The 15,706-nt window shown below is 42.5% G+C and overlaps 1 protein-coding gene across 1 annotated transcript in view; it reads left to right on the top strand.

Annotated features, from left to right (window-relative positions):
• LOC311149160 (cysteine protease ATG4C-like) overlaps positions 1–13,330 on the top strand; it is a gene marked incomplete at its 5' end in the record, with an annotated part of 44,402 nt that extends 31,072 nt beyond the window's left edge. Inside the window, 5 exons of the mRNA XM_084186245.1 lie at positions 334–465; positions 10,213–10,351; positions 11,197–11,273; positions 11,850–11,969; positions 12,386–13,330. Of these exons, the coding sequence (XP_084042371.1) occupies positions 334–465; positions 10,213–10,351; positions 11,197–11,273; positions 11,850–11,969; positions 12,386–12,553 (636 nt within the window). The 3' untranslated portion in view covers positions 12,554–13,330. The remainder of the gene's footprint in view (positions 1–333; positions 466–10,212; positions 10,352–11,196; positions 11,274–11,849; positions 11,970–12,385) is intronic.
• Positions 13,331–15,706: the final 2,376 nt, after the last annotated feature.

The raw sequence follows: 15,706 nt of genomic DNA, 5'->3' as shown, positions 1-15,706 counted from the left end.
TCATATAAACTATGCACAGTGACTAGCCACACCCCGAGTGACATCAGTGATTGTGTCATCACGATGGAACGCCCCTTTTACCCAGAGGGCATAAAAAGCCTTGAAAAACAAATCAACCTTTAGACCAGCAGATGTGAAGCGAGAGCTAAACGTTGCAAATGGTTGAATTCTACCAGACCAGGTAGCCCAGAAAACGTGAGACGTTAGTCCACACGTTTGAAATGGAGAAACTCTGAAACGCTCAACCTCTACACGAGGTGGTGAAGAAGACAATGCACTAGACCTTATCATTTCAGTCTGCAGCTGGCATGAGGAGAGGATAATTCCTCTCAGACAACCGCTGGTACATCTGAAGTATCCATTCTAACCAGCACTACGACCAGAAACTCTACCAAGGACATTGAGATCTCAGGTGGGCAAACCAGAGTCCTACATCATCAACTCAACTATCGAGGACAGCTACACGTAAGTATATGTTGCATTTCTAATTTGAATGAGACTTTAGTGGGGTTTTAAGCATTTGTATTTCTGTGAGCATAGTTTCCAAAGTAACTACGATAGTTTGAATCTCTGTCTCTCCCTTACATTCTGACCCCTCCACTACCCAAGCATTCATGCTAATGTTAGTCCAGTCCACTAAGGACCTGTTTTCATTGTATTACGTTAGTAATCAATAACCTGTGTGTGTGTGTGTGTGTGTGTGTGTGTGTGTGTGTGTGTGTGTGTGTGTGTGTGTGTGTGTTTTTGTATTGTGTTATTATTTAGTTAGTTAGTAAATAAATAACTAAGCCAATTTGTGTATTGCTGATTCATCAATAAGGTTAGGGTTCTTGCAGGTTCAAGGATTATGCGACGTTCAGAATGAGACTGATGAGAGGTAATTATTTGATAAGTGACTGTTATCGATATATAACATATATATCTTCAAATAGTTTAATCCGGGAAATGTTAACTCGCTAAACAACTTCTTCCATGGTGCCCCAAATTCCTAATGAGTTAATTGTGAGAATTAAACATAGATAGGTGATTCGATAAATAACAGTCATACATTAAAGTAAGTCACGTCACGACACAAGGTTATGGCGATGTGACTCCAGATGGTATCTAGATACATGGAAGGGATAATCCGACGAGATACCGATCTGTCATTAACATGCCACTCGTGACAGTGTGAGACAGGGACAAACGGGGGCTGTGCTGAGAAAAGTTAATGCTGGAAATATAAGATGAATATACTGTATGTTAACGTTGGTAGTACATACAGTACATATATATATATTTCCCCCTGTCTGTAAATGTACATTCTGCCAGTGTCGGAGTGTGCTAAGTTGAGGGTCTTAAATTCGAGTGATAGACTCAACGTGAAGTACCAGGGACTGTTATTCTAAATTTGGGTTGGATAATTTATCAATAGTTGTAATTATTGATTTGGAAAGGCGAGAAGGAGAGACAGAGCGCTGCCCCTAAACTGTGAGGAGAGCACAAAGTGAGGGGAGGAGGCACTGCTCATCCTGCTGGTGGTTTCTGAAACAAATTAAATATTTGTAAGAATCCATTGAGTCTAGGGAGGGTTTCCTCCAAGGAAACCTTATCTTTTCGTGTCCTCCAAGTTGGAGGTTATCAGAAAACCCACTAGATTGTAGCTTGGGCTAACCATAATTGGGACGTTGATAGTAGGGGCTTTGTTTTACCATGCCATCAGAATCCTATTGTTAAAGCGCATTAATACATATGGCTTTCTGGACGATACAGACAAATTAATTATGTACAAGGCTCGGAGTCTGCGTCTTGCTTTGACAACCAAGGATGAGAAGGAAGGAGAGGATGCGAGTGAGCTGTCTCTGATGATCTGAAACCAATGGGGGAAGACTGGGTAAAAGTGAGATCGGATATCGTTGACCCTCCGGAGGACCTTGAACGGCCCCGCAAACTGGGGACTCAGCTTCTTACAGGGCAGGCGGAGCGGGAGGTTCCTGGTGGAGAGCCAGACTCGATCACCAGGATGGAACATAGGAGCCTCACTGCGGTGGTGATCCGCCTGCTCTTTCTGACGGCGGACGGCGCGCTGGAGTCTCACGTGGGCATCGTTCCATACCTCTTCTGCGCGCCTGAACCACTCGTCCACTGCAGGAGCTTCGGTCTGGCTTGGAGTCCACGGAGCCAGGGCTGGCTGATAACCCAGAACACACTGGAAGGGAGTAATCTCCATGGGTTCAGGCTCTGACTCAGAATGATCAACAGAGGAGGGAGAGAGGCGATGGGGGTACCGATGCTCCTGAAGAATGTTATCCAGACGGATGGCCATCGCGATGAGGGCATCCAAAGATAGGTTGTTGTCTCGGCACGCCAACTCTGTCTGGACCTCTTCGCGCAATTCTCTTCTGAATAGGGTGCGGAGCGCCGGCTCATTCCATCCGCTGGATGCTGCCACTGTCCAAAAGGTGAGCGCGTACTCCGCCGTGGTCTGGCCATCCTGCCGTAGTTGGAGTAGGCGCTCACCCCTCTCTCTGCCCTCTAGTGGATGGTCGAAGACCCACCTGAACAGAGCCATGAACCCCTCATAGGAACCCAGCTCTTCCTCTCCTCTCTCCCAGACGGCCGTGGCCCACTCCATCGCCCGCCCAGTCAGCAGAGAAATAACCATGGCAACCTTGGACCTCTCGGTGGTGGGGACTCCCATCTGATGTGCGAAATAGAGGGAACACTGGAGTAGAAAGCCACGGCATTTCAATGGAGTCCCGTCATATTTGTCCGGGAGGGACAATCGGGCATCGTTGACCAGGACGGACTGCTGGATGGGCTGGGGTACTGGCACGCTGGGTCGACTTGTGGTAGAGAATCAAATAAAATCAAATGTTATTTGTCACATGCGCCGAATACAACAGGTGTAGACCTTACCATGAAATGCTTACTTACAAGCCCTTAACCAACAATGCAGTTCAAGAAATAGAGTTAAGAAAATATTTCCAAAATAAAATTAAATAAAAAATTAAATAACAAGTAACACAATAAATTAAATATAACGAGGCTATATACAGGGGGTACCTGTCACGCCCTGACTCAGGGGACTCTTATATGTTGAGTCAGGGTGTGTATATTCTTTGTGGTGTTTTCTATGTTATTCTAGTATGTGTAGATCTATGTTGGCCGGTGTGGTTCCCAAGCAGAGGCAGCTGTAGCTCGTTGTCTCTGATTGGGGATCATACTTAGGCAGCCTATTGGCACTAGTGGGTTGTGGGATCTTGTTCCGGGTAAGGTTCGTTATATGTACAACCTTAGGACTTCACGTTTCGTTCGTTTGTTGTTTTGTCGTGTGTTTATTCAGTGTAAATAAACATGTACGTATATCATGCTGCGCCTTGGTCTGACCCGTCATTAGACGAACGTGACAGTACCGGTACCTAGTCAATGTGCGGGGGTACAGGTTAGTCAAGGTAATTTGTACATGTAGGTAGGGGTAAAGTGACTATGCATAGATAATAAACAGCGAATAGCAGCAGTGTAAAAACAAAGGGGGGGAGGGGGAGTCTTTGACAATTTTTGGGGCCTTCCTCTGACACCGCCTGGTATATAGGTCCTGGATGGCAGGAAGCTTGACCCCAGTGATGTACTGGGCCGTACGCACTACCCTCTGTAGCGCCTTACGGTCGGATGCCGAGCAGTTGCCACACCAGGCGGTGATGCAACCGGTCAGGATGCTCACAATGGTGCAGCTGTATAACTTTTTGAGGATCTGGGGAACCTTGCCAAGTCTTTTGAGTCTCCTTAGGGGGATAAGGCGTTGTCATGCCCTCTTCACCACTGTCTTGGTGTGTTTGGACCATGATAGTTTGTTGGTGATGTAGACACCAAGGAACTTGAAACTCTCAACCCGGTCCAGTATAGCCCTGTTGATGTGAATGGGGGCGTGTTTGGCCCTCCTTTTCCTGTAGTCCACGATCAGCTCCTTTGTCTTGCTCACATTGAGGGAGAGGTTGTTGTCCTGGCACCACACTGCCAGGTCTCTGACCTCCTCCCTATAGGCTGTTTCATCGTTGTTGGTGATCAGGCCTACCACTGTTGTGTCGTCAGCAAACTTAATGATGGTGTTGGAGTCGTGCTTGGCCACGAAGTACAGGAGGGGACTAAGCATGCACCCCTGAGGGGCCCCTGGGTTGAGGATCGGCGTGGCATATGTGTTGTTGCCTACCCTTACCACCTGGGGGCGGACCTTCAGGAATCCTCCGCTGTTTGGAGATGACGCCCCTTGAGTAATGTCAACTCGTTGAAGAACGAGGAGGACCTTATCCATAGCCGTACCCAAATGAGCCAGCAGGTCAAGGTGTTGACGAAGTAGGTGTCCCTGTTCGCCAACCATCTGGGAGATGTCTTGGTTAACTGCTGCTTCCATTTGTTGAGGTAGTATTCTGTAATGTAGACGCAGGGATTCAGGAAGCAGATGCAGTTAGTGAGTTTAATAATAATGAACATGGAGCGATACAAAACATCAGAAGCGTCTGATATAGAAACATAAACAATACTACTTGATGACTGATAACAAAAGAATGCTATAAAAAGGGTAAGTAATCAAGGGAGTAATGAAGTCCAGGTGTGACTGATGATGAGACACAGGTGTGCGTAATGACGGTTGCCAGGTGTGCGTAAAGATGGGTTGCCAGGACCGGTGGTTAGTAGACCGGTGACGTTGAGCGCGGAGTGGGAGTGGACGTGACAGCCCTTTAATATAGACCACATGGCTAATTCATTAAATCATATTTTTCTTTTTTAATTTAGCATTTTGACATGTCCCTCTGTGAATAGGAAGATTTTAACCCACTTAAAATGTCTCTAAGTTTTCACCATCATTGTAAAGCCCTAGTTATTTTGTTGCTTTGACAAAGTTATTTCTGAAGATTATTATTTATTTCATGTGATTAGTGATTCATTTACATCTGTCCATTTTAAGGACAACCCTGTTACGTGAACTGAACTCTCGTTTTAATGTGGTGAAACTATTCCTTTTAAAATATTTTTTTCTCCAAAAGAACAGGGTGTCCAGCAGGTCCTTAAGTCTTAAGTAGTACATTCATTTATCTTATTTAAAGGCCTTACAAAGTATTAAATTGTCTTAAATTCAGTTTTCAAAGCGACCAGAGATTGTTTCCATTATATTGTGCCGCTGCTAAATTGTTGCCACCATGGCAAAAAAAGAAAACATTCCACATCAAAGCCATTGCCAGAGGAGAGAGCAAAGTAGCCTATAAAATGTGATAGACAATAACACTAACTTCACTGAACAAAAATATAAATGTAACATGCTACAACTTCAAATATTTGACTGAATGATGAATAACTGAAGGCGTGTGCAGAGGCCCAAGGCCAGTCGGTCGGAGGCTTGACCACTTTAAATCCGAGACACTCCATTTTAGTATGATATGTTACATTTCATATGGTACGTATTCATTTGTGGATGTCCATCTCCGTTTTCGTATGATATGTTACGAATTACAATTTGTATTATATGTTACGAATTTGCAAAATACACAATATGTTACGAATTTGCAAAACCTACTATATTGTATGTTATGAATTGGCAAAACGTATATATGTTACAAATTCTAGCTAGGTGGCTAACGTTAGCTTGCTGGCTAACGTTAGCTAGGCAAGGGGTTAGGGTTAAGGTTAAGGTTAAATTTAGGAGTTAGGTTAAAAAGTTAGGGTTAGGGGAAGGGTTAGCTAAAAGGGTTAGGGGGAGGGTTAGCTAACATGCTAAGTAGTTGCTACTAGTTAAAAAGTTGCTAAAATGCAAAAGTTGTCTGTGATGAGATTCTAACTCGCAACCTTTGGGTTACGCTTACACTTACAAATGACCGGGGCAGCTCTAGAAGGGCAGAAATTTGATGAACTGACTTGTTGGAAAGGTGGCATCCTATGACGCTGAGCTCTTCATTAAACGTCTAGGAGAAACAACGGCTCAGCCGCGAAGTGGCAGGCCACACAAGCTCACACAACGGCACCACCGAGTGCTGAAGCGTGTAGCGCGGAAAAATCGTCTGTCCTCGGTTACAACACTCACTACCGAGTTCCAAACTGCCTCTGGAAGCAACGTCAGCACAAGAACTGTTTGTCAGGAGCTTCATGAAATGGGTTTCCATGGCTGAGCAGCCGCATACAAGCCTAAGATCACCATGCGCAATGCCAAGTGTCGGCTGGAGTGGTGTAAAGCACGCCGCCATTGGACTCTGGAGCAGTAGAAACGTGTTCTCTGGAGTGATGAATCATGCTTCACCATCTGGCAGTCTGACGGACGAATCTGGGTTTGGCGGAAGCCAGAATAACGCTACCTGCCCCAATGCATAGTGCCAACTGTAAAGTTTGGTGGAGGAGGAATAATGTTCTGGGACTGATTTTCATGATTCGGGCTAGGCCACTTAGTTCCAGTGAAGGGAAATCTTAATGCTACAGCATGCAATGACATGCTAGACGATTCTGTGCTTCCAACTTTGTGGCAACAGTTTGGGGAAGGCCCTTTCCTGTTTCAGTATGACAATGCCCCCGTGCACAAAGCAAGGTCCAAACAGAAATGGTTTGTTGAGATCTGTGTGGATGAACTTGACTGGCCTGCACAGAGCCCTGACCTCAAACCATCGAACACCTTTGGGATGAATTGGAATGGCGACTGCGAGCCAGGCTTAATGGCCTAACGTCAGTGCCCAACCTCACTAATACTTTTGTGGCTGAATGGAAGCAAGTCCCCGCACCAATGTTCCAACATCTAGTGGAAAGCCTTCCCAGAAGAGTGGAGGCTGTTATAGCAACTCCATATTAATGCCCATGATTTTGGAATGAGATGTTTGACGAGCAGGTGTCCACATCCTTTTGGTCATGTAGTGTATATAGTATATATTTTGTATTTTTTACTGCAACTGCCAACCACAGGAGGACTCAGGAAACCGCTCTCAATGAGTGTAGACAGCCTGGTACTGCCTGCTTCTCTGCGGATCATCAGATGGGGGGAGGAGAGGAGATAGGGGGTCCACATGGGTAACTGGGGGGGCCCTGCCTTGATTGGGTAACTGATTAATAAAATAATTAAAATAAACTGCATAATAAATAAATGTGACTGGTCAATTGCGTGAGTCAGGGGCTGGGCCTAAGACCATAGGGGGCCCAAGAGGCATAACAAATGTATAATACACTTTTTTAATTATTATAATTTTATATCCAACCACAGGAGCCCGCTCTCAATGTAAAAAATACACCAGAGAGCATATTTTAGCCACAGAGGATAAATAGTTTATAAAAAAATAACTGGATTAAGTTTTATCACAAGTACAAACAGGTATCTGCCAAAATAAAGGAAACACCAACATGAAGTGTCTTAAAAGGGTGTTGGGCTACCACGAGCTGCTAGAACAGCTTCAATGCGCCTTGTTGTAGATTCTACAAGTGGACCTAAACCACGCCCTTGTTTACTCAAGTTTTTCCTTTATTTCGGCAGTTACTGGTATTCCTACAGTCGGGAAGGCCGCAGTTTGGGCAGCTTGCACACCAAATAGACACCTTGCTGTATTGTGGCTATAGACATATAATACACAGAAGGGTTTTGTAACATCTTACCCTGGCAATTTGACAATTAAATTCATGGGTACGCTAGCAATGGATGCCAGTCCTGACTTGAATGGGAACTGCCATCTATGGATTATATTTCTATGGTTGGTTGCGGCTGTTGGATTGCCTTTTTCAGATTTCGAAATACAATCCCGTGAAAAATGTACAGTTTGGAAAGCAAATGCCTACTGCTGACTAATCTGTCTGTAGAACAAATATATTTGTTTTTTCTCAACAACTTGCAATTTTTAGCTAACAGCAGCACTGTTTTTCAAAGAAGCTCATCTTGAGATAGACTATTACCATGACGAGCGCATCGGCTATCACGTGAGTAGCCTATGGCTTCATTTTCATCATTAGGTGAGTCGTAGTGCCACTGGAAATTTTATTTAGTAGCCTACTGTAGCCTATGATGTACAGTGCCTTCAGAAAGTATTCATACCCCTTGACTTATTCCACATTTTGTTGTGTTACAGCCTGAATTCAAAATTGATGAAATCGTTTTGTCTCTCAGCCATCTACACACAATACCCCATAATGTTTTTTGAATTGTTTTGCATATTTATTGAAAATTAAATGCATAAATATTCCATTTACATAAGTATTCACACCCCTGAGTCAATACTTTGAAGAAGCACCTTTGGCAGCGATTATAGCTGTGAGTCTTTTTTCTTATCAAAATTGTTGTAGACAACCATTTTCAGGTCTTGCCATATATTTTCAAGTAGATTTAAGTCAAAACTGTAACTCGGCCACTCAGGAGAATTCACTGTCTACTTGGTAAGCAATTCTAGTGTAGATTTGGCCTTGTGTTTTAGGTTATTCTCCTGCTGAAAGGTGAATTCATCTCCCAGTGTCTGGTGGAAAGCAGACTGAACCAGGATTTCCTCTAGGATTTTGCCTGTGCATAGCTCTACTCCGTTTCTTTTTTATCCTGAAAAACCCAGTCCTTATGATTACAAGCATACCGATAACATGATGCAGCCACCACTTGAAAATATGGAGAGTAGAACTCAGAAATATGTTGTATTGGATTTGCCCCAAACATAACACTTTAATTCAGGCTGTATCAACAAAATGTGCAAAAAGTCAAGTGGTGTGAATACTTTCTGAAGGCACTGTATATACTGAACAAAAATATAAACGCAACATGTAAAGTGTTGGTCCCATGTTTCATGAGCTGAAATAAAATATTTTCCATACGCACAAAAAGCTTATTTCTCTCAAATGTTGTGCACAAATTTGTTTACATCCCTGTTAGTGAGCATTTCTCCTTTGCCAAGATAATCCAGCCACCTGACAGGTGTGGCATATCAAGAAGCTGATTAAACAGCATGATCATTACACAGGTGCACCTTGTCCTGGGGACAATAAAAGGCCACTCTAAACTGTGCAGTTTTGTCACACAACACTTTTTCTCTACCATAAACCAACGTCGTTTTAGAGAATTTGGCAGTACGTCCAACCGGCCTCACAATTGCAGACCACGTGTAACACACCAGCCCTGGACCTCCACATCCGGCTTCTTCACCTGCGGGATCGTTTGGGTGCTGAGGAGTATTTCTGTCTGTAATAAAGCCCTTTTGTGGGGAAAAACTCAATCTGATTGGCTAGGCCTGGCTCCCCAGTGTGTGGTCCTATGCCCTCCCAGGCCCACCCATGGCTGTGCCCCTGCCCAGTCATGTGAAATCCATAGATTAGGGCCTAATGAATTTATTTCAATTGACTGATTTCCTTAAATGAACTGTAACTCAGTAAAATCATTGAAATTGTTGCATGTTGCATTTATATTTTTGTTCAGTAGATATATATTTCCCCCTAATTTTGTACAATCTGTGTGTGGCTTCATTGGCCTGAGCTATTGTTTGTTTGAATTCAAGACCAGATTGATCTGTCAGTCAGAGTAGCCACTCATTTCGGTCATTTATGTGTTATTAAAAAAGATTCAGCTAATGTCTTCTGTCATATACAGTAAATGACGTAGGATTGCATGAAATTGTTTTTTAAAAGGCTATGATTTCTTAATCCGGCCCTGGGGACGGGACAGGAAAGTTCTGGGGTTATAGAACTGTTGCGGGATCTGGACAGTACGGGGAAAAAAATGGACAGGGCAAGACGGGACAGAGATTAATTTTAAATCCCGTGTCAACCTCTAGTGCAGACCTCTAAATTGGTATTAAATTGCATTCCAAGTGGCATTAAAAATTTCTTAAATTCAACTTCATGGAAACTGCAGATACCCTGAACATCATTTTTTGGTGAAGAAGTTAGCGGGTTGAACATAACATGTCAACCCTGTTACCCATAGATAGACAGGCTAGAATTTATTTTACAATTACATATTTTTTTGTGGAGCTTATTTTCAATTCTCCCTCCCTGTTACACAAAACAAGCTTCCATTCCCCCTGTCACAAGGGGATTTATGGCTGTTTTAAGATGAAATTTTAAACCTTGTCACAGTCAACGCTGTTATAGTCAATCCTGTTACTTTATTTAGCACTTAATGTAGTCATTTTTTTTGTGAGATGGGAAAACAAACATGTTTATGACAGATTGTTAAAATTAAGTGAAATCAAACTTTTTTGTTGTTTGTTTTTTTAACCAAGTTGCACTACTCAAAAGGCACCCAGTTGGTGGAACGACCCATTGGACTGTTTGTCCCCTGGTCTCCATCCTCCTCAGGGAATATTGAGTCTGGAGTACTGTATCGGCATCATCGAGGGGAAGCCCAAACAGGCCTGCTACTTTGTGGGCTTTCAAGGTTAGTGTTTCACCCAGCAACCAACCAAAGGACTAGAGAGAGGGAAGTGGAGATAATTTAGCATAATGTCCTTTCTCCTCTTTGTATAAGGAGACAAAGTAAGTTAATGCGTTTGTGTATGTGAGGAGGAGACCGGAGAGGACTGGATAGGAAAGGAGTGTGTGTGTGTGTGTGTGTGTTTGTGTGTGTGTGTGTGTGTGTGTGTGTGTGAAACAGCGCTTATTTTATTTTTCTCTGACCCATCAAAGCCTGGCTCATTTATCACGAGAGGTAAACCTCTCAAGTTGTGTTCGTAATTGATTTCCATAGGAGGCATTATGCATATCGTCTCATCCTCATCTATCCGGTGGGGCCCAAAGTGAGCCACTCTCCATCACCTTCAGTGGCCAGGAGGAACCTTCAGTTGTACATTATTTACACATTTACATTTGACCAATTTGAAATACAGTGCCGGATTATGTCTAAATGACAAGCAATACATTCTCGCTGCCAAAACACGACTGCCGCCCGCATACATCATATGCAAATAGCTGAATATAATTGCGTGTTTGTAAAAGTAATTGCCCTACACAAAAATTCAATGACAATCCCCTTTCTGTGGCCGGGGGTAAAAAATGTGCTTGCACAACGACATTTGATTATGCAGAGTTTAATCCACCCTGGTTGATATTAAAAAACAAGAGGCATATTTGACTGTAAGAAGGCTAACAGTAGCCTAGCGGAAATATTTTGAGCTACTCTGCATAGAAATTGGAGGGAAGAAATGTGTCGTTGCTCGTTGGCGTGGTAGCGTTTGTAATAATCAGATGTTTTTGAATAACTTGTCTTTTGTTTTGTCCTTGCAGATGACAGCTTGATTTACATGGAGCCTCATTACTGTCAGTCTTTTGTGGATGTCAGCACTAGCCATTTCCCTTTGCAGGTAATGGGAAATTATACTGAGCTGACTGGGGCTCAGTAATGTGAACTTAATATTTTCTGTTAGTACTTAAGGATATGAATCCTAAAGCAGCCTATGCTCAATTACTGAGTCCCTGGCTGCTGATTTATTTGCTGTTCAGACATGTGAGGCTGCTGCTGCTGTGGAGAAATACAACATGTGGAATTATAAGGGGCTCAGATACTATGATCCTGAATATTTCAGCACTGGTACACATAAAACCTGCATTTATCATAGTGTATTAGACTACCCCATTGGAACTTCTCCTGATGCTTGGTCAAATGGAGCAGCACACAATGTGACAAGAGATCAGAAACAGCTAGACTTTTATTTTCACCAGTCCATGAGTGTGACAAAAGATGAATTAGAACTGCATTGCATTCATAAAGCATACCATTTTATCTTCATAATATGTCCTACCAGTTTCATACTTGTATCTTCGATACTTTACTGTACTAAAAAGCAATTCAATTCAATCATTGATTTGTAATATTACCGGTAATAACACATTGCTGTCCATTTGACACAGGAAAACATTTTGTCATTTTGTGTTTCTAGTCATATCATTGCCCATCGCCAAAGAAGATGCCTTTCAGTAAGCTAGATCCTAGTTGTACCATAGGATTCTACTCTACAAATGTCCAGGACTATGAGAGAATCAGCCAAGAACTGTCCAAGGTGGGTGAACTAAAGGCTTGACTATTTGGTCAAAATCATATTAGTTTGTCATCAGATAAAATGGATATCCCATTGAAAGCATATGTAGGGAGTGAGATAAGAGAATGGCCGTAAGTGTGATAGAACTTTTACCAGAGAGTAAAGACAGTAAATAGCTCAATTGTCTGCATGGGCCACAAATGGTGAGTTTAGGTGTTAATTGTAGATCAAATCTGCTCTATGACCATAACATTAACTCGACACCAGGTGGCACCATTTAGCTGTGAATCCGAGGCAGTTTTCCCTTTCCCCTCCCTGCTCTCCAGCTCTCGGGTGGGCTTCTTTGATGCCAGAGGATTGGATCTTAGGATACTTCATGAAACTTTCCTGACTTTCATGTACCATTATTGTATGCTGTGTTTTTATTCATGAATCAGGTGTTGCAGCCATCAGTGAAGGACAAATACCCAGCATTCACTTTCATGCAAGGTCACGGAAGAGAGTACGACCTTTCGGCAGCATTAACCCCGGAGAAGAGGGAATGGCCCTTCATCCACAACCCACGGACAGCGGCCGCCACTGCTGGAGACTTTGTGCTGCTCTGAAGGCCGACGCCAAGGGCAAAGGTCATGATCAGAGACTTTTCAACGGCAGCAAAGTGACTTTACCAGACAGACATCCAAGTCCAAAACTCTGCAAACTGGACCTCTCAAAACCCAATCTCAGACACTCCCTATAGCCTATGGATCTGGTAGCTATTCCACAATTATTTCAGACACTTAAAAAAATACACATAGCCCCCAAAAAAAAATTCTCACTCCAGAACTCACGTCTTAATTAGCTAAACTTAAAAACGGTATGCTGTAGATAGTTGCTGTTAGTTTTGACTGCTCAAATGTAATCGGTAACATAACGAAAATAATAAAGGAACATGAGATTGTACTGAGGGTTATGCGCTGTACTGAATCTTATAGACTGTACATTATTGATACTGATGGAGAATCGGGTGCCTTGGCTTATTGGAAGAGTAACTCTCAGCCAAAATAACACACATTTGCCTTTTATGGAAACCAGTGTTGCACTACAGAAGCCGCCAACGGTGATCATCAGAGGATATGAGAAAAGGATATCTCTATAGCTGGGCCTTATAACCCGGTAAAGTGCTTGTATAGGAGAGTGCTATTCACGTAGTATAGTTAGTATTTAGCAATACTCAGAAAGTACTGGAGGTTTGATTGGTAAAATATGTTCTAGGTTGTTATCACATTTACAGTTGAAGTCGGAAGTTTACATACACTCAATTAGTATTTGGTAGCATTGCCTTTAAATTGTTTAACTTGGGTCAAAAGTTTTGGGTTGCCTTCCACTAGCTTCCCACAATAAGTTGGGTGAATTTTGGCCCATTCCTCCTGACAGAGCTGGTGTAACTGAGTCAGGTTTGTAGGCCTCCTTGCTCGCACACGCTTTTTCAGTTCTGCCCACATATTTTCTATAGGATTGAGGTCAGGGTTTTGTGATGGCCACTCCAATACCTTGACTTTGTTGTCCTTAAGCCATTTTGCCACAACTTTGGAAGTATGCTTGGGGTCATTGTCCATTTGGAAGACCCATTTGCGACCAAGCTTTAACTTCCTGACTGATGTCTTGAGATGTTGCTTCAATATATCCACATAATTTTCCTTCCTCATGATGCCATCTATTTTGTGAAGTGCACCAGTCCCTCCTGCAGCAAAGCACCCCCACAGCATGATGCTGCCACCCCTGTGCTTCATGGTTGGGATGGTGTTCTTCGGCTTGCAAGCGTCCCCCTTTTTCCTCCAAACATAACGATGGTCATTATGGCCAAACAGTTCTATTTTTGTTTCATCAGACCAGAGGACATTTCTCCAAAAAGTACGATATTTGTCCCCATGTACAGTTGCAAACCGTAGTCTGGCTTTTTTATGGCGGTTTTGGAGCAGTGGCTTCCTTGCTGAGCGGCCTTTCAGGTTATGTCGATATAGGACTCGTTTTTACTGTGGATATAGATAATATTCTACCTGTTTCCTCCAGCATCTTCACAAGGTCCTTTGCTGTTGTTCTGGGATTGATTTGCACTTTTCACACCAAAGTACATTCATCTCTAGGTGACAAAACGCCTCTCCTTCCTGAGCGGTATGACGGCTGCATGGTGTTTATATTAGCATACTATTGTTTGTACAGATGAACGTGGTACCTTCAGGCGTTTGGAAATTGCTCCCAAGGATGAAACAGACTTGTGGAGGTCTACAATTTATTTTCTGAGGTCTTGGATGATTTATTTTGATTTTCCCAGGATGTCAAGCAAAGAGGCACTGAGTTTGAAGGTAGGCCTTGAAATACATCCACAGGTACACCTCCAATTGTCTCAAATGATGTCAATTAGCCTATCAGAAGCTTCTAAAGCCATGACATCATTTTCTGGAATTTTCCAAGCTGTTTAAAGGCACAGTCAACTTAGTGTATGTAAACTTCTGTCCCACTGGAATTTTGATACAGTGAATTATAAGTGAAATAATCTGCCTGTAAACAATTGTTGGAAAAATTACTTGTGTCATGCACAAAGTAGATGTCCTAACCGACTTGCCAAAACTATAGTTTGTTAACAAGAAATTTGCGGAATGGTTGAAAAACAAGTTTTAATGACTCCAACCTAAGTGTATGTAAACTTCCGACTTCAAGACGTTTTGCATTTTCACATTTAGGTTAATTGAGCATTTCTGATTATTGTCCTTGAAAAGGTACTTTGGTTCATGACATTTCTTTTTTAATTTAAAAGCAAATTACATTTGTTTAAATGGAAGGTTTGTCAATGTCACAGTCAAACACATCTTTAGAGGTGACGGGTACAATGCCTTGCTTCTCTTTACAATTTCATTATAATTGCACTAGTTACAAACCTTAAATACACTACAGTGCCTTGCAAAACTCTTAATCCCCCTTGGCATTCTTCCTATTTTGTTGCATTACAACCTGTAATTTAAAAATAGTTTTTATTTGGATTTCATATAATGGACATACACAAAATACTCAAAACATATATTTTTTTACTTTTTTCAAAGAATTCTAAAAAATAAATAATGGAAAAGTGTTGCGTGCATATGTATTCACCCCCTTTGCTATAAAGACCATAAATAAGATCTGGTGCAACCAATTACATTCAGAAGTCACATAATTAGTTAAATAAAGTCCACCTGTGTCACATGATCTGTCACATGATCTCAGTATATATACACCTGTTCTGAAAGGCCCCAGAGTCAGCAACACCACTAAGCAAGGGGCACCACCAAGCAAGCGGCACCATGAAGACCAATGAGCTCTTCAAACAGGTCAGGGACAAAGTTGTGGAGAAGTACAGATCAGGGTTGGGTTATACAAAAATATCAGAAACTTTGAACATCCCACGGAGCACCATTAAATCCATTATAAAAAAATTGAAAGAATATGGCACCACAACAAACCTGCCAAGAGAGGGCCGCCCACCAAAACTCACGGACCAGGCAAGGAGGGCATTAATCAGAGAAGCAACAAAGAGACCAAAGATAACCCTGCAGGAGCTGCAAAACTCCACAGCGGAGATTGGAGTATCTGTCCATAGGACCACTTTAAGCCGTACACTCCACAGAGCTGGGCTTTACGAAAGAGTGGCCTGAAAAAAAACATTGCTTAAAGAAAATAATAAGCAAACACTTTTGGTGTTCGCCAAAAGGCATGTGGGAGACTCCCCAGACATATGGAAG

Source organism: Coregonus lavaretus (genome assembly GCF_964263955.1).
Source record: "Coregonus lavaretus genome assembly, chromosome: 21".
Taxonomy (NCBI): domain Eukaryota; kingdom Metazoa; phylum Chordata; class Actinopteri; order Salmoniformes; family Salmonidae; genus Coregonus; species Coregonus lavaretus.
The sequence above is the reverse complement of the archived record's forward strand: the minus strand, read 5'-3'. Positions and strand labels throughout refer to the sequence as shown.